Below are 24,624 nucleotides of genomic sequence, written 5' to 3' on the forward strand. Positions count from 1 at the left end.
TTTTTTGTTTTTTGTTTTTTTTAATGGCTGTGTTGTAGGTGTTCTTTGTATATCCTGGATATTAACCTCCTATTCAGATACAGGTTTAGATATTCTCTGCTATTCAGTAGGTTACCTTTTCATTCTGTTAATTGGATCGTTTGATGCATGAAAGTTCTTAGATATAGTCAGATTTATCTATTTTTCCTTTTGTTGCCTGTGTATTTTGTGTCATAGCCAAGAAGTCACTTGCCAGATTCAGTGTCTGAAGTGTTTTTCCCAAAGAGCTTTACAGTTTCACTCTTATGTTTAGGTATTTGATCCAAGTTGAGTTCATTTTTGTGTACGGTAAAAGGTAAGGATCCAACTTTATTCTTTTGCTTGTGGATATCCAGTTTTCACAACATTATTTGTTGAAAAGGCTGTGTTTTCCTCATTGAATAATCTTGGCACTCTGTTTGAAAGTCATTTGACCATTTGTGTGGGAATTTGCTTCTGAGCTCTGTTGGATTCCAGTAGTCTATATGTCTGTCCCTATACCAGTCTTTATAAATGACTATTTTTTAATTAATTTACAATGGAGTAAAGTTGCTTTGCAGTGTTGTGTTAGTTTCTGCTGTTGAGCAAAGTGAATTAGCTGCACATATACGTATATCCCCTCTCTTTTGAATTCCTTCCCATTTAGGTTACCACAAAGTGTTGAGTTCCCTGTGCTATATATAGTACGTTCTCATTAGTCATCTATTTCATACATAGTGTCAGTAGCGTGTATATATATATGTATATGTGATATATGTGTGTGTATATATTTATATATGTATGCTAATCCCAATCTCCCAATTGTTCCCATCCTTCACCTCTCTCCCTTGGTATCCATGTTTGTTCTCTACATCTGTGTCTCTCTTTCTGTTTTGCAAATAAGATCATCTATGCCATTTTTCTAGATTGCACATATATGTATTAATATATGACATTTTTCTCTTTCTGACTCATTTCATGCTGTATGACTGTCTCTCAGTCCATCCACGTCTCATACCATCCTGTTTTGACTGCTGTGGCTTTGTGATTAAGTTTTGAAATTAAGAAGTATGAAATCCAACTTTGTTTTTATTTTTCAAGATTGTTTTGGCTATTTGGGATCCTCTGAGATTGCATATGCATTTTAGGATGGATTTTTTTGGTTTTACAAAAAAATACCATTAAAAATCCCCTCAAAATTTTGACCTACTGAAAATATTCTTCTCTCAGATGGTAAAGATACTGCCTGCAATGTAGGAGACCTGGGTTCAATTCCTGGGTTGTGATGATCCCCTGGAGAATGGATTGGAAACTCATGCCAGTATTCTTGCCTGGAGAATTCCATGGTCAGAGGAGCCTGGTGGGCTGTAGTCCATGGGGTCATGAAGAATTGGACATGGCCGAATGAGACAGACACGTACGCACGCACACACACACACACAAACACACACACGCAAATTTGATAGAGATTGCATTAAATCTATAAGTCACATTGAGTAGTACTGGTATCTTAATATTAAGCCTTCCATCTGTGAGGATGGAATGTTTTTCCTTTTAATGTATCTTCTTTGATTTCTTTCAGCAACATTTTATAGTTTTCAGTATACAAGTCTGTTGACTAGTTTTTGTTACATTTATTTCTAAGTATTTTATTCCTTTTAATGGTATTTTAAGTGAAATGTTCTTAATTTCCTTTATGGATTGTTCATTGTTAGTATATAAAAAGGCAGCTGATTTTTGTGTGCTGATTTTCTTTATCCTGTAACTGTGCTGAATTCACTTGTTAGTTCCAGCAGTTTTTAGAAACTCTTCGGCATTTTCTGCACATAAGATCATGTCATCTGTGTATAAAGATAATTTTACTTCTTTTCCTATTTGGATGTTTTTTCTTACCTAGTTTTACTGGCTAGGACTTCCAGTACAATGTCAAATAGAAATGACATCCTTGACTTCTTCCTGCTCATAGAGGAAAACCATTTTGACTTTAAACACGGAGTATGAGGTTGCCTGTGGGTTTTTCAAATGTGGCCTTTATAGTATTGAGATAGTTTCCTTCTATCTTCTATTCCTAGTTTATAAAGGGTTTTTCCCAATGGTTTTATTTTTTGATAATTTATTGTATGTCTCTTAATATGTATTTTAATAGTACATTCTCACCTAATCTTTTTTTTTAACTGCTAGTATATCTCTTGAAATGATCAGACCATCTCTCTTGTGGCATTCCTGAGAGTGGGCTGTCTTGATTGCATCTCCATTGTCTTCCTTTATCACAGTCTTTTGTTCTCTGTATTTCCTACACATCAGTAGCTAGATCCAGCAGCTGAGTTAGATGTATATTTGATGGTTGGCTTGTTTGTTTTGGGCAAGATTTCATGAGTGGGTTAAATCTTTCAATGAGAGGTGTGTAATGTCTGGTTACACTAGACATTAATATAATGTCTGGTTAAACTAGTCAATCTGATCACACGGACCACAGCCTTGTCTAACTCAATGAAACTAAGCCATGCCGTGTGGGGCCACCCAAGATGGGAGGGTCATGGTGGAGAGGTCTGACAGAATGTGGTCCACTGGAGAAGGGAATGGCAAACTATTTCAGTATTTTTGCCTTGAGAACCCCATGAAGAGTATGAAAAGGCAAAATGATAACATACTGAAAGAGGAACTCCCCAGGTCGGTAGGTGTCCAATATGCTACTGGAGATCGGTGGAGAAATAACTCCAGAAAGAATGAAGGGATGGAGCCAAAGCAAAAACAATACCCAGTTGTGGATGTGACTGGTGGTAGAAGCACGGTCCGATGCTGTAAAGAGCAATATTGCATAGGACCTGGACTGTCAGGTCCATGAATCAAGGCAAATTGGAAGTGGTCAAATAGGAGATGGCAAGAGTGAACGCCGGCATTCTAGGAATCAGCAAACTAAAATGGACTGGAATGGGTGAATTTAACTCATATGACCATTATATCTACTACTGTGGGCAGGAATCCCTTAGGAGAAATGGGGTAGCCATCATGGTCAACAAAAGTCCAAAATGCAGTACTTGGATGCAATCTCAAAAACGACAGAATGATCTTTGTTTCCAAGGCAAACCATTCAATATCACAGTAATCCAAGTCTATGCCCCAACCAGTAACACTGAAGAACCTGAAGTTGAACGGTTCTATGAAGACCTACAAGACCTTTTAGAACTAACACCCAAAAAAGATGTCCTTTTCATTATAAGGGACTGCAATGAAAAAGTAGGAAGTCAAGAAACACCTGGAGTAACAGGCAAATTTGGCCTTGGAATACAAAATGAAGCAGGGCAAAGACTAATAGAGTTTTGCCAAGAGAATGCACTGGTCATAGCAAACACCCTCTTCCAACAACACAAAAGAAGAATACTCTACACATGGACATCACCAGATGGTCAACACCAAAATCAGATTGATTATATTCTTTGCAGCCAAAAATAGAGAAGCTCTGTACAATCAGCAAAAACAAGACCGGGAACTGATTGTGGCTCAGATCATGAACTCCTTACTGCCAAATTCAGACTTAAATTGAAGAAAGTAGGGAAAACCACTAGACCATTCGGGTATGACCTAAATCAAATCCCTTATGATTATACAGTGGAAGTGAGAAATAGATTTAAGGGCCTAGATCTGATAGAGTGCCTGATGAACTATGGATGGAGGTTCGTGACATTGTACAGGAGATAGGGATCAAGACCATCCGCATGGAAAAGAAATGGAAAAAAGCAAATGGCTGTCTGGGGAAGCCTTACAAATAACTGTGAAAAGAAGAGAGGCAAAAAGCAAAGGAAAAAGGAAAGATATAAGCATCTGAATGCAGAGTTCCAAAGAATAGCAAGAAGAGATAAGAAACCCTTCCTCAGCGATCAATGTAAAGAAATAGAGGAAAACACATATAATATCATATATGAAATGAATAGCCAGTCCATGTTTGATGCATGATACCAGATGCTTGGAGCTGGTGCACTGGGATGACCCAGAGGGATGGTATGGGGAAGGGGGGTTCAGGATGGGGAACATGTGTATAACCGTGGTGGATTCATGTTGATATATGGCAAAACCAATACAATATTGTAAAGTAATTAACCTCCAATTAAATAAATTTTAAAAAAAGAAATAGAGGAAAACAACAGAATGGGAAAGACTAGAGATCTCTTCAAGAAAATTAGAGATACCAAGGGAACATTTCATGCAAAGATGGGCTCGAAAAAGGACAGAAATGGTATGGACCTAACAGAAGCAGAAGATATTAAGAAGAGATGGCAAGAATACACAGAAGAACTGTACAGAAAAGATCTTCATGACCAAGATAATCATGATGGTGTGATCACTCACGTAGAGCCAGACATCCTGGAATGTGAAGTCAAGTGGGCCTTAGGAAGTGTCACTACAAACACAGCTAGTGGAGGTGATGGAATTCCAGTTGAGCTATTTCAAATCCTGAAAGATGATGCTGTGAAAGTGCTGCACTCAATATGCCAGCAAATTTGGAAAACTCAGCAGTGGCTACAGGACAGGAAAAGGTCAGTTTTCATTCCAAGTCCCAAAAAAGGCAACGCCAAAGAATGCTCAAACTACCGCACAGTTGCACTCATCTCACACCCTAGTAAAGTAATGCTCAAAATTCTCCAAGCCAGGATTCAGCAATACGTGAACCGTGAACTTCCAGATGTTCAATCTGGATTTAGAAAAGGCAGAGGAACCAGAGATCAAATTGCCAACATCCGCTAGATCATTGAGAAAGCAAGAGAGTTCCAGAAAAACATCTGTTTCTGCTTTATTGACCATGCCAAAGCCTTTGACTGTGTGGATCACAATAAACTGTGGAAAATTCTGAAAGAGATGGGAATACCAGACCACCTGACCAGCCTCTTGAGAAACCTATATGCAGGCCAGGAAGCACCAGTTAGAACTGGACATGGAACAACAGACTGGTTCCAAATAGGAAAAGGTGTATGTCAAGGCTGTATATTGTCACCCTGCTTATTTAACTTATATGCAGAGTACATCATGAGAAATCTGGGCTGGAAGAAGCACAAGCTGGAATCAAGATTGCCAGGAGAAATATCAATAACCTCAGATATGCAGATGACACCACCCTTATGGCAGAAAGTGAAGAGGAACTAAAAAGCCTCTTGATGAAAGTAAAAGAAGAAAGTAAAAAATTTGGCTTAAAGCTCAACATTCAGAAAACGAAGATCATGGCCTCTGGTCCCATCACTCCATGGGAAAGAGATGGGGAAACAGTGGAAACAGTGTCAGACTTTATCTTTTTGGGCTTGAAAATCACTGCAGATGGTGATTGCAGCCATGAAATTAAAAGACGCTTACTCCTTGGAAGGAAAGCTATGACCAACCTAGATAGCATATTAAAATGCAGAGACATTACTTTACCAACAAAGGTCCGTCTAGTCAAGGCTATGGTTTTTCCAGTGGTCATGTGTGGATGTGAGAGTTGGACTGTGAAGAAAGCTGAGCACCAGAGAATTGATGCTTTTGAACTGTGGTGTTGGAGAAGACTCTTGAGAGTCCCTTGGCCTGCAAGGAGATCCAACCAGTCCATTCTAAAGGCTATCAGTCCCGGGTGTTCTTTGGAAGGACTAATGCTAAAGCTGAAACTCCAATACTTTGGCCTCCTCATGCGAAGAGTTGACTCATTGGAAAAGACTCTGATGCTGGGAGGGATTGGGGGCAGGAGGAGAAGGGGACAACAGAGGATGAAATGCCTGGATGGCATCACCAACTCGATGGACATGAGTTTGGGTGAACTCCAGGAGTTGGTGATTGAATGGGAGGCCTGGCGTGCTGTGATTCATGGGGTCACAAAGAGTCGGACACGACTGCGCAACTGAACTGAACTAAATGTCTGGTTGCATTTCCCTGGTGGCTTAGGCCTGCAATGTGGGAGACCCGGGTTCGATCCCTGGGTTGGGAAAATCCCCTGGAGAAGGAAATGGCAACCCACTCCAGTACTCTTGCCTAGAAAATTCCATGGATGGAGGAGCCTGGTGCACTACAATCCATGGGGTCACAAAGAGTCAGACACTACTTACTGAGTGACTTCACAATGTCTGGTTGCTCTCTTTTTTTCTTAACATCAACATTCTGATTGAAGTCTCATTTAACAAGCCATTGTAGAGTGTTCTGAATTATCCTGTAAATCCTTGACTCAAAGTTGATTAAGAAGGAGAAAACTCCAGTTTGAGGGGTTTTTAAACCACAAATTCATTAACTCAGGAGAACCAAGCATATGTGGACCGACATAAGAAATAAAACGAATGACAGTGTGTTTTGTAGATGACTAGCCCGTAGCTACTTTTGGGAAGGCAGTGTTGTTGTTGTTCAGTTGCTAAGCAGTGTCCCACTCTTTGTGACTCCATGAAGCCTGCAGCATGCCAGGCTTCCTTGTCCCTCACTGTCTTCCAGAGTTTGCTCAAATTCATGTCTGTTGAGTCACTGATGCTCTTTAACCATCTCATCCTCTGCTGCTCCCTTCTCCTTTTGCCCTCAACCTTTCCCAGCATCATGGTCTTCTCCAGTGATGGCTCTTCCACTCAAGTGGCCAAAGTATTGAAGCTTCAGCTTCAGTCCTTCCAATGAATATTCAGGGTTGATTTGAGGCAGGTTTGAGATGAACCTAAACTGCTTTCTGAATTTGGAGATTTTCTTAAATATCTTCTCTCCTAGAATATCTCTCCAGTATTAGTGCAGATCCTGGCTAAGGCTTCCTGGTCACCTCTTGGAGACGGATGGGTATCCTTAGTGGCTCATGTAGGTGCCCCATTTCTTCATTATCTTTTCAACAACATAGTGAATTTCAGTTTACCAGCCACAGCTCTTGAGTCGGTGAACTAATATGAATAATCTGTAGGTGTGCTTGATGCTTGGTGGCTAACTTTAAAGGTAAATCCAATTCTGCTCCTTGAAGCTTAAATCTAGCCTTAGGCATTTTCTGTGTAAGTATCTAGCAGAGGTTTGTGTACAAGATATATGGTAGCCACCATGGGCTTCCCTGGTGGCTCAGATGGTAAAGAATCTGCCTGCAGTACAGGAGAGCAGGGTTCAATCTCTGTGTTCAAAAGATGCCCTGGAGAAGGGAATGGCTACCCACTCCAGTATTCTGGCCTGGAGAATTCCATGGACTGAATAGTCTGTGAGGTCACAAAGAGTCGGACAGGGCTGAGGGACTTTTACTTTCATGTATAATGCATATACATGGTAATCTTGAGAGTAATCAACTATTTACATTAGGGAAAGGATGCTATGCTCACATGGGAGCTGAGGAATGGAATACCTTTCCCTGGTCATCAGTCACATGACTCCAATCAGAGGTGCTATTTTTTGAACAACTAATACTAGACCCTATTTCTCTTTCCTGTTATAGTAGCAGATAATTTTGTATGATGTTGATATTCTTAAAGTACTCCCAGAGATTTATTCTTTGACCCTAACACAAACAAGGCCTCTCTGAATTATGTATTCCTCAAATGCTAAAGTCATTTTATGAACCCTGAAAAATTTCAGGGACTATACAGTGAAGGTACTACATTTGGAATGTACCTCAGTAATTATGGTTTATTGCCCTTTGTCACTACCAGCTATTTGTTGATAAGCTTGGGCTTATCAAGATTTTGCCATGACCTGGTCTGCCAAGTCATTTGGACTGTAAACAATGGATTTGGGCTTTGCTTAAGTTCCTGTCCAAAAATCTAACCCTTTAATGATTAAAGGGTATAAGCTAATAGGTATAAGTGACCCACCCACAGAAATCACACTGCTTGGCTGTGCAGGTAATTGCTTTTTCCTTAAAGAACATTTTTGGATTTCTATGGAATTGGTGTAGTGCTTGGATCCTATCTGAATGACAGTGCTTTCCCCTCTATTCCTAGATCTTCAGAGTATGGGACAACACCTCTGCTGATTTCCTAGAATTGGGTCATTGCTCTTAGTGATAAGAAGCTTGGTTAGCATCTTTTGGGAGAACCAGTGGCATTTCTTCTTGGAGCGGTCACACTGCATGTTCCCAGTTTAACATCCACACAAATCAGCTCTACTGATATTGGTCTCTTAAAAACACAATCACCTCAAAAATATTGGCATGAGAATTTAGGGGTGACCTTATTTTTACAAAAGCATGAACTTCACATCCAGTCTGAACGCAGAATGTTCGTGTACCTTTCTGTAGTAGGAACATGGTGTCCAATGTTTGGACTGATCTGCAGTTATTATTGTAGTGTAGAGATAGAAATACCACCACCACCACCCATAGTAGCAGCAGCAGCAGCTTAATACTTGCTAGGCTCTGTGTTCAGAACTTTAAATATATCATCAATTAAAAAGCTCAAGCAAACCTGTTGTATTCCTATTTTGCTGATCTGGGACCTGAAATCCAGGGGTTAAGTAACTGAACTGCCCACCACAGAGCTAGTAAATGGTAAAGTGAGAATTTCAGTCTAGATGCTATGACTGCAAAGCGCATGGTATGACCACCGTGAGAATGTACACTTCTGGTGTCCTTCTACCCTTTATGCCTGCAGGTTGGGAGCTCAGTTACCTTAGAAAACTTCCGTTTATTTGACATGTAGCAAAAATGTACTCCTGCCACTGCCTCATGTGTGGGCCAGTGTTAGACCTAGTTCAGTCAAGAGATGAACTGGATGGCACCCTCATAAGCTCTGATGAAAGGAGTTTCAGTCCTCGTCATCCTAAGAGAACTCCTAGATGGAAATTTAGAAACAATGACACAGCCCTGCAGTCACAACAGTGTCTTTGTCTGGTGGTTGAGTCTTGGCAAAATCAAATTTCTGAGTTGCTGTGGATTGTGCTTACTGAAAAGTGCATTTTTAATGATGCTTGAAGCTTATCAAATGCCCTTTGTTGTTGTTTAGCCTCCTAAGTTGTACATTGTTGTTGTCTAGTGGCTAAATTGTGTCTGACTCTCTGCAGTCCCATGGACTGTAGCCTGCCAGGCTTCTCTCCAGGCAAGAATTACTGGAGTGGGTTGTCATTTCCTTCTCCAGGGGATCTTCTCAACCCAGGAATCAAACCCTCATCTCTTATGTATCCTGCATTAACCCGTGGATCCTTTATCTCTGAGCCACCAGGGAAGCTCTTATCAAATGCCCTAGCTCATCTGTAAGACAAAACAAGTCGACGAGAGCCCATATCCTAGTCTTCCAATGTTCTAATATTCACATATACTTATAAACATCCTTTTCTTTCCTTCAATTCACATTATATATAATCTTTTTAAAATCAATTTCTGTTGGAGGATAGTTGCTTTATAATGTTGTGTTCGTTTCTGCTGTGCAGAGAAGTGAATCATCTATACATATACATATAGCCTTTTTTTTGGATTTCCTTCCCATTTAGGCCACCACAGAGCACTGAGCAGAGTTCTCTGAGGTATATACATTAGTTCTTATTAGCTAATTATTTTATGCATAGTATCAATAGTGTATATACTGTCAACATGTTAATTCAAGACTGACACATGAATCTCCCTGAAAGATGAATGTAGTGGTATTTCAGTATTTCTATGCACTGATTTTGTCTAGAGTTTCTTCTCTTCAAAGCATTTTCACATGAAGACCTAGTGTAAATGGCAGTGATCAGGCTGAAAAAAAATCAAGTGACAGACAATAAAAGAATGACGATGGCCAGGGTGATGCTGATGATCTGGATACAGGATGATAATAACGTTCATCTCTGTGGGCAGTTCTGTATTCTAGAAACAGGAGAAAAAGATCTTGAGGCTGTGGGGTTCACTGGATAGAGGATGAGAGCAAAAGAATTGCTTTAGACTTGGACCTAACTTTTCTGTACAATGTTGCTTTCTCTTCAGTAGACATAACCATCTTCAGCTTACACAAAGCAACCTTGAGTAGCCTCGCATTGCAACGAGTTCCTTCACCTTATTTTCATGACTTTAAGCAGACATTTGCCATCTAAAAAAAATTGAGGTATAGTTGATTTGCAATGTTATGTTAGTTTCTGGTGTACAGCAAAGTGATTCATATATATATATATATGTATATATAAATATTCATATATATTCTTTTTCAGATTATTTTCCATTATAGGTTATTACAAGATATAGACTATAGTTCCCTGTGCTGTACAGTAGGTCCTTGCTATTCATCTGTTTTATATGTACTGGTGTGTATCTCTTAATCCCAAACTCCTGATTTATCCCTCCTTCCCCCCCTCCTTTCCCCTTTGGTAACCATACGTTTCCTATGTCTGTGAGTATTTCTGTTTTGTAAATAAGTTAATTTGTATCACTTTTTCGAATCCGCATATAAGTGATACCACATTTATTTTTTCTTTCCCTGTCTTACTTCACTTAGTATGACAGTCTCTGGGTTCATCCATGTTGCTGCAAATAGCTTTATCTCTGAATACTGTTTGTCTCATTTTGGCAAGGAACAGCTAGTAGAATTTCCTGGACATAAGAACTGTAGTAAGTTTACAGTGTTTCTTTGTTAAATCAGAAAAATGATAAAACATTTGATTATATTTTCCCTATTTGAGCTTCTTCACTGGACTGTTCAATTTTTACTAGGGAACTAAGTTGCAGAGCACGTCATAATATATTTCACAAGATGTATTAACACATAATCACTGATGAGTTTAAAAAATAAATAATTGGATGCTGTTCTTAGGCTAGTCTTATTTAGTGTATCACATAGATAAGAAAGGCTTTGTAAGCAGCTGTTTCTAAAAATGAGCTGCTCTTTAATCAGGTACAAATTATGAATGAATGTGTTTAATAGTATTTAGATAGATAGAATGATTTTGAGAGTCAAACACTTTTCCTCCTAAGCTAAGTACCTAAGGTGTGTTTTTTTTTTTTTTTTCACTGATACTGGACACTAACTAAAGATAAAAATTAATATTTTCTTTCTTAATTAGAATTATTTGAAATACTTGCTGTTTATTGCTGTCATTCATTTACTTCTGCACCGAACTTTGGGGAAGCCCTGGGCCAGACACTATGCATGGTCTCAAGGATGGAGGAGAAAGATACAGGGGTATGACTCTGCCACAGACAAGAGCACACACAGCCGTGGTACCCAGAAGCTGACAAGCCTGTCTGAGAGAAGTCATGGAGAAAAACCATGGACTGATGAAGGGTCAGTGGGAGAAGCCCTGTGCAAGGATGCAGGATGTGGGCATGGGGGTTGAACAGAGACCTTGATGTCTTCATCCTGATAACCCGAGAAGACCAGTCCAGTGAGAGAGGCTACTGCAGATAGTTATAAAGAGATATGGGCCTGGGGAAAAAGAAAATGGTGGTGAATATAAGGAAGTTATGAATTCTAGGTCCAAGCAGCAGAAGGTTGTGATTCATTTAGTGTGGGGAATATGATGACTCCAGATTGCAGCCCATTGAGTTTCAAGTACTGTATGGTACATTGGAAGGACTGATGCTGTAGCTCTAATACTTTGGCCTCCTGATACGAAGAACTGACTCATTGGAAAAGACCCTGATGCTGGGAAAAATGGAGCGCAAGAGGAGAAGAGAACAACAGGGGCAACAGAGGACTAGATGGTTGGATGGTATGACTGACTCAATGGGCAGCAAACTCAGGGAGACAGTGATGGGCAGATAAGCCTGGCGTGCTGCTGTTCATGGGGTCGCAAAGAGTCGCAAACGACTTAGCGATTGAACAACAACAACAGCATGGTACATCGAGTATCAATGACCAATAGGCGATTGATACATGGGCCTACAAATGAGGTCTAAGATTTAATAGAGGGGGATGGGGGTGGTGGGTGAAGGTGTAAGTGTGTGGGTTCTGTAGGCAGTGTAAATAGAGTGAGGAACAGATGAAAACAGTCCTAGGAACTGACATCACTTAAGGGATAGGGAATGGATAATCTGATTGTAGGACGATGCTCAGAAAAACAGTTCATGATGTTACAGACATCAGAGAAGGAGAAATGTTAAGAGAAATTCGACAGGAGTGGCAAATACCACTGAGGAGTCAAATTCAGAGAAGAATGGAAACATTTGGCAACAAGTTTTACTTAAAATGAAATATTTCTTTGAAGTGGAAGCAAGGTTCTAAATAATTTTTCAAAAGTGATAGAGCAAAAAATGGTGTTTTAAAAACCACTCTTTCATAACTGCAGCTCTGGAATTTGTTACTGCAAAGCACAAGAAAAGTAAGATTTAGCCAAAAACATGGTGATTTTAATGTCTCAGTTCGGGTCTTAAAAAAACGTGGTTTTTTTTTCCTTTCTTCCTCTAAATATGCCAAAATAAGCCATCAAGCTGCGACTCATTTATTAACTGTTCAATGTTAGCTTTTGTGACATTTGACTTGTATCAGGCATGTTTGGAAAATGTGAAAATATTAAAAGATTATTATAATAGGAAGATCGAATCTAACCTTGGTATGAGGACTCCAGTTGCTCGAATGTGGAGTAAATCTGTGACCATGGTTATCTGTCTGTTCTTCCAGCTCCTTTCCTTTCAGGTAGAACACTTGGGGTGAGGCAGCTTTGCACCCTCACAGCTCCGTTGCTGTCGTTCAGTCGTTCGGTCATGTTCAACCCTGTGACCCCATGAACTTCAGTGCTCCAGGCTCCCCTGTCCGTCACTGTCTTGTGGAGTTTGCTCAAACTCATGTCCATTGAGTCGCTGATGCCATCCAACCATCTCATCCTCTGTCACCCTCTTCTCCTTCTGCCCTTAGTCTTTCCCAGCATCACAAGCAAATCGTAACACAGTTGCAAATTAGTTTTCCTGTCTCTGAAATCAAAAGTACATGTTCTCTAGAATTCTGCTTTTCAAACTATAGACTTCGACACGTTAACGGGCGATGAAATGGAAAATAGCAGAATAGGCTCCACACAGTATGGAAAGTCTCATTTTGCCAAACACGCATTTCAGCTGTGTGTGTGTGTATGTGTGAGACAGAGAGAGATGCTATTAGATTTTGCTGTGGATTATTTTAAAGTATTTGAGGAATACTGCTTTTGACTTGATCCCCTTCCTATTCTAAAATCCCTCCATTCCAGTTCATCATCAGGCTGTTCTTTAGGTGTTGTAATGTTTCCTGATAGTATGGTGGAGTGGCAGTAGGAAAACTGTTAAGGAATGGCAGCTAATAACAGAAGAGAAAAGCATTAAGAGGTAAATAAGGCCAACATCTGTGTTGTATTTGACCACAAGACTGAATGAGCCTTTAAAATTTATTAGTATTCTGACTCGCAGGTCATGACTGTAATTTATGAAGAAAAGTTAGAGTATGTTGTATATTCACAAACAATAGAGTAATTCTTTTGATGGTGGTATAAATAAGTAACCATATCAAGGAGAAATAATCGTTTTTCAGAAGTAATGCTACCGTGGCACATAAATTCTAGAATTGCCAATTAAATAATTGCCATGTGTCTCTTCCACCTGGCCACATAAAAAGATTCATTGACGTGGTTATGAGATAAGTCAGTGTATTTATATTGGCCTCAACGAGAAGGAGGACACACCTGAGTCAGGTGTTTGTTTCAGAAACAACTGAGCTTTCCCTGCTGATCCATTCTGCTCTGGGCGGTATTTGAGCATTTGTTTTTCCTAGCATGCTTATTGCTACTTGGAATTCTTGCGAGTGAGCAATTTTCCTATAAAACCAAGATTCGATAAGAGTTTTTCTTTACTCACTTGTAAACTGTTTTTAATTCTTCTACAACCTATGAAATTTCATTGATTTTAGGTGGTAGCTCAAGGGGAAGATTGATCAAGGCTAAATCATTGCATAGGAAATGTGTTTCCTTTTTTTTTTTTAAACTGGAGAATAATTGCTTTACAATGCCATGTTAGATTCTACTATGCAATAGAGTGAATCAGCTAACTGTATCCATATATCCCCTCCCTCTTGAGCCTCCTTCCCACCCCCATGCCGCCCCTCTAGATCATCACAGAGCCCTGAGCTGAGCTCCCTGCGCCATATAGCAGCTTCCCACTAGCTAGCTATTTTACACATGATGGTGTATATATGTTAATCTTACTCTCTTAGTTCATCCCACCCTCCCCTCCCCTGTGTACACATATCTATTCTCTAGATCTGTGTCCCTATTCCTGCCTCACAAATAGGTTCATCTGATTGCACAGGAAATTTGAAGGAATTGTTTTTATTTGTCTCTCCACACACAGCTCTTGGACACTCTGCTGGCCTATGTATTTTTCTTTTCTGTATGCCTTCTTACAAAAACCCTGGGGTATTTGCTCAGCCCTTTTGCCAGTCTCACCCCAGATTTTTGGCAATGATGTGTTTTCTGCCTCCTTTCCACTGCCAGTCAGCTGGCAGAGAAGGCCTTGGGGGGAGGGGATTTGAGGCTAGCAGTACCATCCTGCTGTATTTCCTCAGACCTCGTCTTGTCCTTCTCTGGGACTCTTGCAAAGGTAGAGCATCCAGGTGCTCATGCAGGTGGGGTAGACGGGAGCTAGTGGGATGGGTCCTGCAGGGATGGGGTTAACTCTGCCTTCCTGGCCACAGTTGATTGGCCCATGGCTGTACCCAGTGAGTCTCAGGCCCCTCCTTTCTCCCATGTATATAAACACATATTCCTAAGTTGTTTCAGTCGTGTCCAACTTTTTACAACCCTATGGGCTATAACCCGCCAGACTCCTCTGTCCATGGGATTCTCCAGGCAAGAATACTGGAGTGGGTTGCTATGCCCTCCTGCAGCGGATCTTCCCAACCCAGGGATCAACCTGCATCTCCTGTAGCTCCTGAATTGCAGGTGGATTCTTTTACCTCTGAGCTGCTTGGGAAGCCCCTATGATTGTGACAAATTAAAAGATGGAGTTTTTTTTTTTAAATTCTATGGGTCCATCTGGTATTTGCTATCTAGCCATCTGATTTATTAGATGAGAAAACTGAGGCTTAGTGAGCTAAAGACACCAAAGTAGAAGAACAAGGGTAGGGCTTGGCCCCTGGGTCTAGGTTCTTCTTCCACCACTTGTTGCTATGTATCAAAGCCCATGAGAAGATGGGGCTTTAGGTTGTTGATGCACTTCAGATACTTACAGGGTAGGGGATAAAACACAGGCAAGTCTTGAGCTTTAAAATGAAGACAGTGTGTTTAGAAGACAATAGAGAAAATGGGCAAGGTTTATGTTGGACAGTATTAGGAAGCAAGATTTTTACTTTCTCTGGGTTTTTTGTTCTCTACTCCAAGACTCAGAGTTGGTTGATACACATATTACACCCCAGCCAGATGGATGGGCGACATGAAGGTGTAATTTCTCTAGTCATAGTTGCTCTCACTAAATGATACCTGTACATCCAAAGGTTTGCTGTGATTATAAAGTAGTAGATCAGAAATTATTGTTCTTTGGAAAAATTTTAAATGCCATAAAGGTGAAAGTTGGTATTGCTGTTAGAATGCCAATAAAAACTTGAAAAACTCACTATTATATCCTTGAATACTTTCTCTACAGAATCTTTTGTTTGCTTTTCACTAACTATGCAGGCTTCCCTGATAGCTCAAATGGTAAAGAGTCTACCTGTAGTGCAGAAGACCCATGTTTGATCCCTGGGTCAGGAACATCCCCAGGAGAAGGAAGTGCTAACCCACTCTAGTATTCTTGCCTAGAAAATCACATGGACAGAGGAGCCTGGCAGGCTGTACCCCATGGGGATGCTAAGAGTGGACATGACTAAGTGACTTACACACACACAGTCAGGATGTTCACCGTGAACATTGTTGCTTTGGGGTGAGATGCATTTTGAACATAGTAACACCATTAAATACCTCCACACTCCCCATCTCAATGCCGGCAGATGTCATCAGGATATAGATTGTGTGGCACAAACCATCAATCACTAGTGTCAAAGGCTTGAAGTGTTGGGTAGAAGCCACTGTTGAGAATGCTGGTGCTCCCCTCTGTGTGTGGTACTGGCTGTTTGATAACTAAATAGTGTCACAAGAATGTCAAGATCAGCCTTCTGAGTTGGCATGGTGCCAGCTGGTCAGAGTGGTCACCGCTTCCCATTTTGAGTGCACTCAAAATTGGGAGGCAGGCTGAATAAATAAAAAATAATGGTAGTTATCATCTGGAGTAAAATTGCTATTTACTGTCCTTCTGAAATTTATCTAAATTGTATCTATTTTCTGGTAGTTGTGACAGTGGTTTTAGACACTTTATGGATTATGTTGATTATGGGTGCTCAGTCATGTCAGACTGTTTGTACCCCCGTGGCTTAGATCCAACCAGTCCATTCTGAAGGGGATCAGCCCTGGGATTTCTTTGGAAGGAATGATGCTAAAGCTGAAACTCCAGTACTTTGGCCACCTCATGCGAAGAGTTGACTCATTGGAAAAGACTCTGATGCTGGGAGGGATTGGGGGCAGGAGGAGAAGGGGATGACAGAGGATGAGATGGCTAGATGGCATCACTGACTCGATGGACGTGAGTCTGAGTGAACTGCGGGAGTTGATGATGGACAGGGAGGCCTGGTGTGCTGCAATTCATGAGACTGCAAAGAGTCAGACATGACTGAGCAACTGAACTGAACTGAACTGAACTTGGCTATAGCCCACCAGCTTCCTCTGTCCATAGAATTCTCCAGGCAAGAATACTGGAGTGGGTTGCCATTTCCTACTGCATGGAATCTTCCTGACTCAGGGATCAAACCTGTGTCCCTTGCATCTCCTGCATTGGCAGGTGGATTCTTTACCAACTGCACCACCTGGGAAGCCCAGGATTATGGGTTATCAGTTCAGTTCAGTCCCTTAGTTGTGTCCGACTCTTTGTGACCTCATGGACTGCAGCACAGCAGGCTTCCCTGTCCGTCACCAATTCCTGGAACTTGCCCAAACTCATGTCCATTGAGTTGGTGATGCCATCCAACCATCTTATCCTCTGTCATCCCCTTCTCCTCCTGCCTTCAATCTTTCACAGCATCGGGTTTTTCTCAGGGAGTCATTTCTTCTCATCAGGAGGCCAAATTATTGCAGTTTCAGCTTCAGCATTGGTCCTTCCAATGAATATTCAGGACTGATTTCCTTTAGGATGGGCTGGTTGGATCTCCTTGTAGTCTGAGGGACTCTCAAGAATCTTCTCCAACACCACAGTTCAAAAGCATCAATTCTTAAGCACTCAGCTTTCTTTATAGTCCAACTCTCACATCCATACACAACTACTGGAAAAACCAAAGCTTTGACTAGATGGACCTTTGTTGGCAAAGTAATGTCTGCTTTTTAATATGCTGTCTAGGTTGGCCATAGCTTTTCTTCCAAGGAGCAAGTGTCTTTTAATTTCAGTCACCATCTGCAGTAATTTTGGAGCCCTCCAAAATAAAGTCAGCCACTGTTTCCACTGTTCCCCACCTATTTGTCGTGAAGTGATGGGACCAGATGCCATGATCTTAATCTGATGCCGTGATCTTTTCTGAATGCTGAGCTTTAAGCCAACTTTTTCACTCTCCTCTTTCACTTTCATCAAGAGTCTCTTTAGTTCTTCACCTTCTGTCATAAGGTGTCATCTGCGTATCTGAGGTTATTGATACTTCTCCCAGTAATCTTGATTCCAGCTTGTGCTTCATCCAGCCTACCATTTCTCATGATGTACTCTGCATATAAGTTAAATAAGCAAGGTCACAATATATAGCCTTGACGTACTCATTTCCCCTTTTGGAACCAGTCTGTTGTTCCATGTCCAGTTCTAACTGTTGCTTCCTGACCTGCATACAGATTTCTCAGGAGGCAGGTCAGATGGTCTGGTATTCCCATCTCTTGAAGAATTTCCCACAGTTTATTATGATCCACACAGTCAAAGGCTTAGGCACAGTCAATAAAGCAGAAGTAGATGTTTTCCTGGAACACTCTTGCTTTCTTGATGATCCAACTGATGTTAGCAATTTGATCTCTGGTTCCTCTGCCTTTTCTAAATTTAGCTTGTACATCTAGAAGTTCATGGTTCACATACTGTTGAAGCCTGGCTTGGAAAATTTTGAGCATTACTTTGGTTGTGTGTGAGATGAGTGCAATTGTGTGGTAGTTTGAACATTCTTTGACACTGCCTTTCTTTGGGATTGGAATGAACACTGCCCTTTTCCAGTCCTGTGGCCACTGCTGAGTTTTCCAAATTTGATGGCATATTGAATGCAGCACTTTCACAGCATCATCTTTTAGGATCTGAAATAACTCAACCGGAATTCCATCACCTCTACTAGCTGTGTTTGTAGTGATACTTCCTAAGGCCCACTTGACTTCACATTCCAGGATGTCTGGCTCGACGTGAGTGATCACACCATCTTGGTTATCTGGGTCATGAAGATCTTTTTTGTATAGTTCTTTTGTGTATTCTTGCCACCTCTTCTTAATATCTTCTGCTTCTGTTAGGTCCATACCATTTCTGTCCTTTATTGAGTCCATCTTTGCATGAAATGTTCCCTTGGTATCTCTGATTTTCTTGAAGAGATCTCTAGTTTTTACTATTCTATTTTTCCCCTGTATTTCTTTGCATTGATCGCTAAGGAAGGCTTTCTTATCTCTCCTTGCTATTCTTTGAAACTCTGCAGTCATATAGGTATATCTTTCCCTTTCTCCTTTGCCTTTCCCTTCTCTTCTTTTCTCAGCTATTTGTAAGGCCTCCACAGACAACCATTTTGGCTTTTTATATTTCTTTTTCTTGGGGATGGTCTTGATCACTGCCTCCTGTACAATGTCATGAACCTCCATCCATAGTTCTCCAGGCACTCTGTCTTCCGATCTAATCCCTTGAGTCTATTTGTCACTTCTACTGTATAATTGTAAGGGATTTGATTTAGGTCATACCTACATGGTCTAGTGGTTTTCCCTACATTCTTCAATTTAAGTCTGAATTTTGCAATAAGGAGTTCATGATCTGAGCCACAATCAGCTCCTGGTCTTGTTTTTGCTGACTGTATAGAGCTTCTCCATCTTTGGCTGCAAAGAATATAATCAATCTGATTTTGGTATTGATCATCTGGTGATGTCCATGTGTAGAGTCTTCTCTTGTGTTGTTGGAAGAGGCTGTTTGCTATGACCAGTGTGTTCTCTTGGCAAAACTCTATTAGTCTTTGCCCTGCTTTATTTTGTACTCCAAGGCCAAATTTGCCTGTTACTCCAGGTGTCTCTTGACATCCCACTTTTGCATTCCAGTCCCCTATAATGAAGAGGACGTCTTTTTTGAGTGTTAGTTCTAGAAGGTCTTGTAGGTCTTCATAGAACCGTTCAACTTCAGCTCCTTCAGCAGTACTGGTTGGGGCATAGACTTGGATTACTGTAATATTGAATGGCTTGCCTTGGAAACGAACAGAGATCATTCGGTCCTTTTTGAGATTGCACCCAAGAACTGCATTTCAGACTCTTCTGTTGATTGTGAGGGCTGCTCCATTTCTTCTAAGGGATTCTTGCCCGCAGTAGTTAGTATGAGTTATAGTAGAACATAAAAAACGTGTCTTCCTGGGTCACTGATTCCCTTGCTTCTGAAACAGTTGTGTGAAGGTGAATTTCCTCCACTCTACATGTCTGAGTAACCCTGGAGTTTATATTTTCTTTGTTAGGCAAACTACCAACAACATTAGAGGCACGTTTCAAATGAAATAAGTCACTGAAGTCCAAATACACAATAAGCCACATAATCTGACAAAGACTGGAGCCCAGGTCTTATGGCCTATCCTGATGTAAAGTCCCTCTCGATGAGACACTTTATTTCCTGTACCCTGATGTAGATATGGTCTTGACCTGTAAAATTCTTCTTTCAGGATCCACCTACTTCAGTTTCCCTTGGACTGCGAATGGAAGAAATGATTTTCAACTTGGCCGACACTCATCTATTTTTTAATGATTTGGAAGTAAGTTAGGATTCTTTTATATACTCTTCATGTTGCATGTTTGGAAATGCATGATTGGTCCTGAAATAATAGCGGAATATTAATTTTTGAACATATAATTGGAGTGGTGAGGTAGCATAATTATTGATTATATGGTGATGTGTTTTGCCTTCGTGGAATTTGTTTTGCTTTACGTTGGTTGTTGTGTTTCAAAGTTTGATTCTGTGGAACCATTGATATGGGTTAACAGTTGATGGCAAGAATCTTTAATGTGAAACTGTGTTGATTATCAGGAGTACAGATTTCTCAGCTAATAATCACTGTTGAGATGTGCTACCTTCAGTGATCCTTGCATATATTATATGTTATCCATGTCAGACTCCTGTCACATTGAGCCAGGTGCTTTTCTGTCAGGCTAGTCCAGCTGGTTGTATAATAGTTTAGTCAAGCCTCTACGCTTGGGATTGCCAGGATTCCTTATGTCAAACTGCTGATGGTTTTATTTGTCCTTCATAGTTCGGGAGGAAATTTTTGTACAGTGGCTAGTAAAATGTGTTATGGGCAGTGACAAACGTGCTGATCTTGGTTGGAAGCATTTTTCAGAATATTGGTTTTCATGTCTACACTATGAGAAAATATGCCTATTTTCACTCTCTCCTTGATAGAGATAGTTGTTTATTTAAATCCTGCTATTAAGCAAGCTTGTGGTAGGGCTGCCAAGAGGCATTAATCATCAGGTTGTTGTTTTGCTAGATTTTATAAATGTATGTTATTTCAGACAGGAGAAGAATCTGAAAGATTCAAATAGAACTTTTACTGATCAAAGTTAATTGGCAGCAATTGGCCTTTAAATATTTCCTGATGTTTCCCCTTTTCAAAATCAAGGAAAATGCACCTTATTTCATAGATGAGCCAAAATCATTTTAAAAATGCTAGTGTGTGACAGAATTTAAATGTGGTTTGTTCAACATCTGTCCTGTATTTTGATTTCTTTTCATCTGCAATGAAACTACTCAGACGAATTGGCAACTTCCAGTGCAATGAAATTATTTAAATGTGCTTCATTTTTCCTCCATTCCTTTAGTGAAATATTTATTTTTACACATAGAGTAAAATACAGATTTTTTTTTTTTTTGGCATTTAATGTGCTTGCTTTCCTTAAGGAAATTATATATAAGGCCTTACTATTTTTAAGGTAGAAATATTCCAAGGAGGAGTGACAATTTCCTAATTGCTTTAGAAAAGCTTAATAATCATACTTATTTTCAAAAGCTGTTTCTGATTTTTGGTTGTGATTCCCTTCATAAGAGAACAGCACCAAAAAATTCTATATTTTACTAATACATTAAAATTCCTTTCTTGAGTTTCCTTTTGTTTCCAATGATTCAGACTAGATTGATATTTTGTCTTGGATTCAGCCTTGTTACTCTTACTGATATTAATAGGTGTTAATAGCGTCCATCAAGAAGAAATTAGCAGTAATTTTCTATTGTTTTTAAACTCTACCTTCTTAAAAATGCCAAAGCTAGTCTGTGCGATGCCAGAACTATGTGGTGAAAAGTGAGAAGTTAGACAAGTGAGAAGTTAGACAAAGTAATAACTTGGTGTAATATAAGACAGAGAAGCTTCCAAACTCAGTTTGGATGTAATAGTCAGATTTTTATTTGTTTACTAACATTATTCATGCTGAACTATACAGAGAAGGTCTGAAATAAAAGTAAATATTAAAAGTCCTAGTTTAGATTTGTGGTGGATGTAGTTTTTTCATAAGCCTACATTTTAAAAAAGAACTAAGGATCCATAAAGATACTGAAATACCAGATTTTATTCTTGAGGACTCTTTCTTATAAGTCAAGTAGAAAACAGGATAAAGGACTAATTCAACCACATATAAAAATCGATAGTGAAAAATTATTTAAGCTTGTTAACTTTACCACAGTTGACTTTACATTATTTTACCTGAGAGTAATATAAAGGTGTCAGCAAAAGTATAAATGAAGGATTCACTTAGCCATTGCTCTAGATTTGCACAATGTTTAAAAAATAAATTGGTTCTTAAACTTATTTCAATCTTTCATTTTATATTTTTGTAATTCAACAAAGCTGAGAGTGGTTACTACAAGTAATAGTTTCTTTCAAACTAAAGAGTGAAATTATTTCCTGGCAAAAATAAATGTATTAGTTTAATACTCTTTAGAAAACCAAAATTATCTCATCAGGCAAAAATGATGTGGTAATGCCTGATTTCACACTCCAGTTAGCAGTGCACTGTGGTAAGGGGCATTACTATTTTAATGTATTTTAATTACATGTTTTTAGCTTTTGAAGATCTAGAGTACAAGTAATGTTATGGAAATTAATAGTCTATTGGTTAGCTTGATGTGTGATTTCTGAACTCTGATTGTTGACTGTAGCCTCACTTTCTTTTAAAATTTTAACTTTTTGCCAGCCTGTCTGTATAATTTGGTTAGTTTGCAGCTGTGACTTATAAAAGATGCTGAATAAAGAAACACACTGTGAGGAGCTTCCAGTGACAATTCTTAATGTTATAAAAATAGTTGCTTAAAATGTTTATTAGAATATTACTTGGGAAATTTTAGATGTGATTTTAAAGTAATTTACAAATATCTTCATTGTACTTTAAGGTGTTAAAAAGTTACCCGTTTTTAATTTTAAAGATCTTGTCATCTTACTGACAATTTTTAATAAAAGCAATCACAATTTAAATTAATTCTGTTGACACTTAAGGAAAAAAAATAGAAAAGAGAAATCTTGGTTTTTTGAGCCATTAAAAATACTTGACATGTGAAGGAACATGAGTGACAGAGAGACACAGTTATCAAAGAAAATACTATTCCAGCCCCCGACCCTGCCAGAGAAGGGTTTAGACTTGAGTTCCATGCACTCCTGGCTTTCCTATGTCCACATCTAATGCCCTCTGTATCATTTTACCAAAGGTCTCCGTGTGCAATCCTATGATGCTTATTATGGAAAGTCATTTTTTATGAATGACGGTATGAAATTGGAGGATTTCTTTTCCAGCTTCTTGAGTAAAGCCTGTCTCTCTCTGACTGAATGGAGAAAGAGCTCTTTCTGTTGGTTATTTATTGAAAGGTGATGGGTCTTCTGAATATGATAACATTTCAGTTTAACTTGCCTTTTATCGGTTCTCCTACTGGATTTCTCCACAGTTACAGGAAGATATTTGATCAAGATGGATATAAGTCTAAAGAAAAGTAAGGCACAAATTTATGCTGAGTTTTCTCTGTCTGTCTGGTGTTAAGTAGTATCATCTCGCTGACATTACGGTTGCCATCCTAACTGATTTTGTATCAACATGGTAGCCTCTGAGACTCTTTCTCTCAGGCTACAGGGGTCGAGGTTGGGGAAGCAGAAGTGTAACAGAAAGTGGGATCTGGCTGCTCACTGCTCAGAAGCCAATGAAGAGGCCAGGTTGGTCAAAAGGAAAGCTTGCTTTAATTTCAGCGCTGACAACCGAGGGAAGGGTGGACGCGTGTCCATAGGCCGACTTCTCTCCACTGACAGTCAGGGGGCAAGAACTTTTATAGACTGAGGGAGGGGGCTACATGTAGAAACAGCACAGTCACTTTTGACAGTCCTCTTGAAACTGGTCATCGGTTGACTGATCCGCTTCATCTTGATTGTTTGAGATGCAGTTAATCTTCAGTTCCAGGGTCAGTTTGTTTCCATTTCTTTGAGGCCAGTTCTTAGAGTTGTGGCAGCTTATGTCCTGGCTATAGTCTGGTCACAAGTAGTTAACTTCTTCCACCTGGTGGGAGTTTCAGTATCTCTAAGACAGCTCACAGGATATCTTAGCCCTTGAGAAGAAACCAAAGATCCTTGAGTATGCTTAATGAGTACATTATTATTATTTAGTCTCCTTTGACTATTTTCCTTCATTTTTGCACCTTCTCACTTCTCTGATTAAACTTATTCTTTAGCTAGTTTTTCCCCAGGTGAAATGGCAGGCAGGGGACAGGGGGCACGAGGACCATAGGGTCTTGCTCCATTTCAGAAGGACCTCACCTCTTGTCTTCAGGACTGTGCACACCATGTTCTTCTCGTCAAGGGTGGAGCTGGATTGTAGCTTTCTCCCTTGCACTCCTAGTATGTTGGTTCGTTGAGACGGCCCAGAGGACTCTTTGGTGTTGAGCTCTGCAATGTGAATGCCACAGTCCTTTCTTGAGCCTTTAACGTGTGGACTCCTGTCCCAGGTCTGATTTTCAAAGCATTTACTCTTACAGCTCCTCGTTTTCATAATTTTTTATTAAGAAAAGGCCTGGGACTAAGCTTCTATCTCAATAGACCTGGGTTTGATAACTCAAAGACCAAGGAAGGGCACCATGGACAGCCTCTAAGTAATGCCACACTTGAAAGGAAGTAAGCTGCAATAAATTTTCTTATAAAGGAAAGAAATTAATTTGCCTCTTGGCTTCATTATAATTTAACCTTAGGATAAATTAGAATAACTGGTATAAACTTGGGTAACTGTAAAATTTAGGTTATTGTGTGTTAATTATTTTGATATCTTGTTAAGAAATTGATTTTTAGCTAGGAAAAGAATCTTCTTTCAAAGGAAGGAATGCCAATGCTAATTACTTTTGATCTGAAGTGAAGTGTTCTGTCCTAATGTTTATGCTTCTAAAAGTGGAAGAGCTGTAAGCTAATTTGCAAGTTGATATTTTTAATAGAAAAGCATAATTCACCTAGAATTAATGGAGGAACAAAAATAGGTTGAAAGATGTTCTGTAGAATTTTAACAGTATTTTTATCTACAGTT

General features: G+C 39.7%; 1 protein-coding gene across 1 annotated transcript in view; it reads left to right on the forward strand.

Annotated features, from left to right (window-relative positions):
- The window catches only part of EYA1 (EYA transcriptional coactivator and phosphatase 1), a 376,069-nt gene that overhangs the window by 309,807 nt on the left and 41,638 nt on the right, over positions 1 to 24,624 (forward strand). Inside the window, exon 13 of the mRNA XM_018058424.1 lies at positions 19,755 to 19,844. Coding sequence (XP_017913913.1) covers positions 19,755 to 19,844 — 90 coding nt within the window. The remainder of the gene's footprint in view (positions 1 to 19,754; positions 19,845 to 24,624) is intronic.

This window comes from Capra hircus, chromosome 14 (assembly GCF_001704415.2).
Source record: "Capra hircus breed San Clemente chromosome 14, ASM170441v1, whole genome shotgun sequence".
NCBI classification, from domain to species: Eukaryota; Metazoa; Chordata; class Mammalia; order Artiodactyla; family Bovidae; genus Capra; species Capra hircus.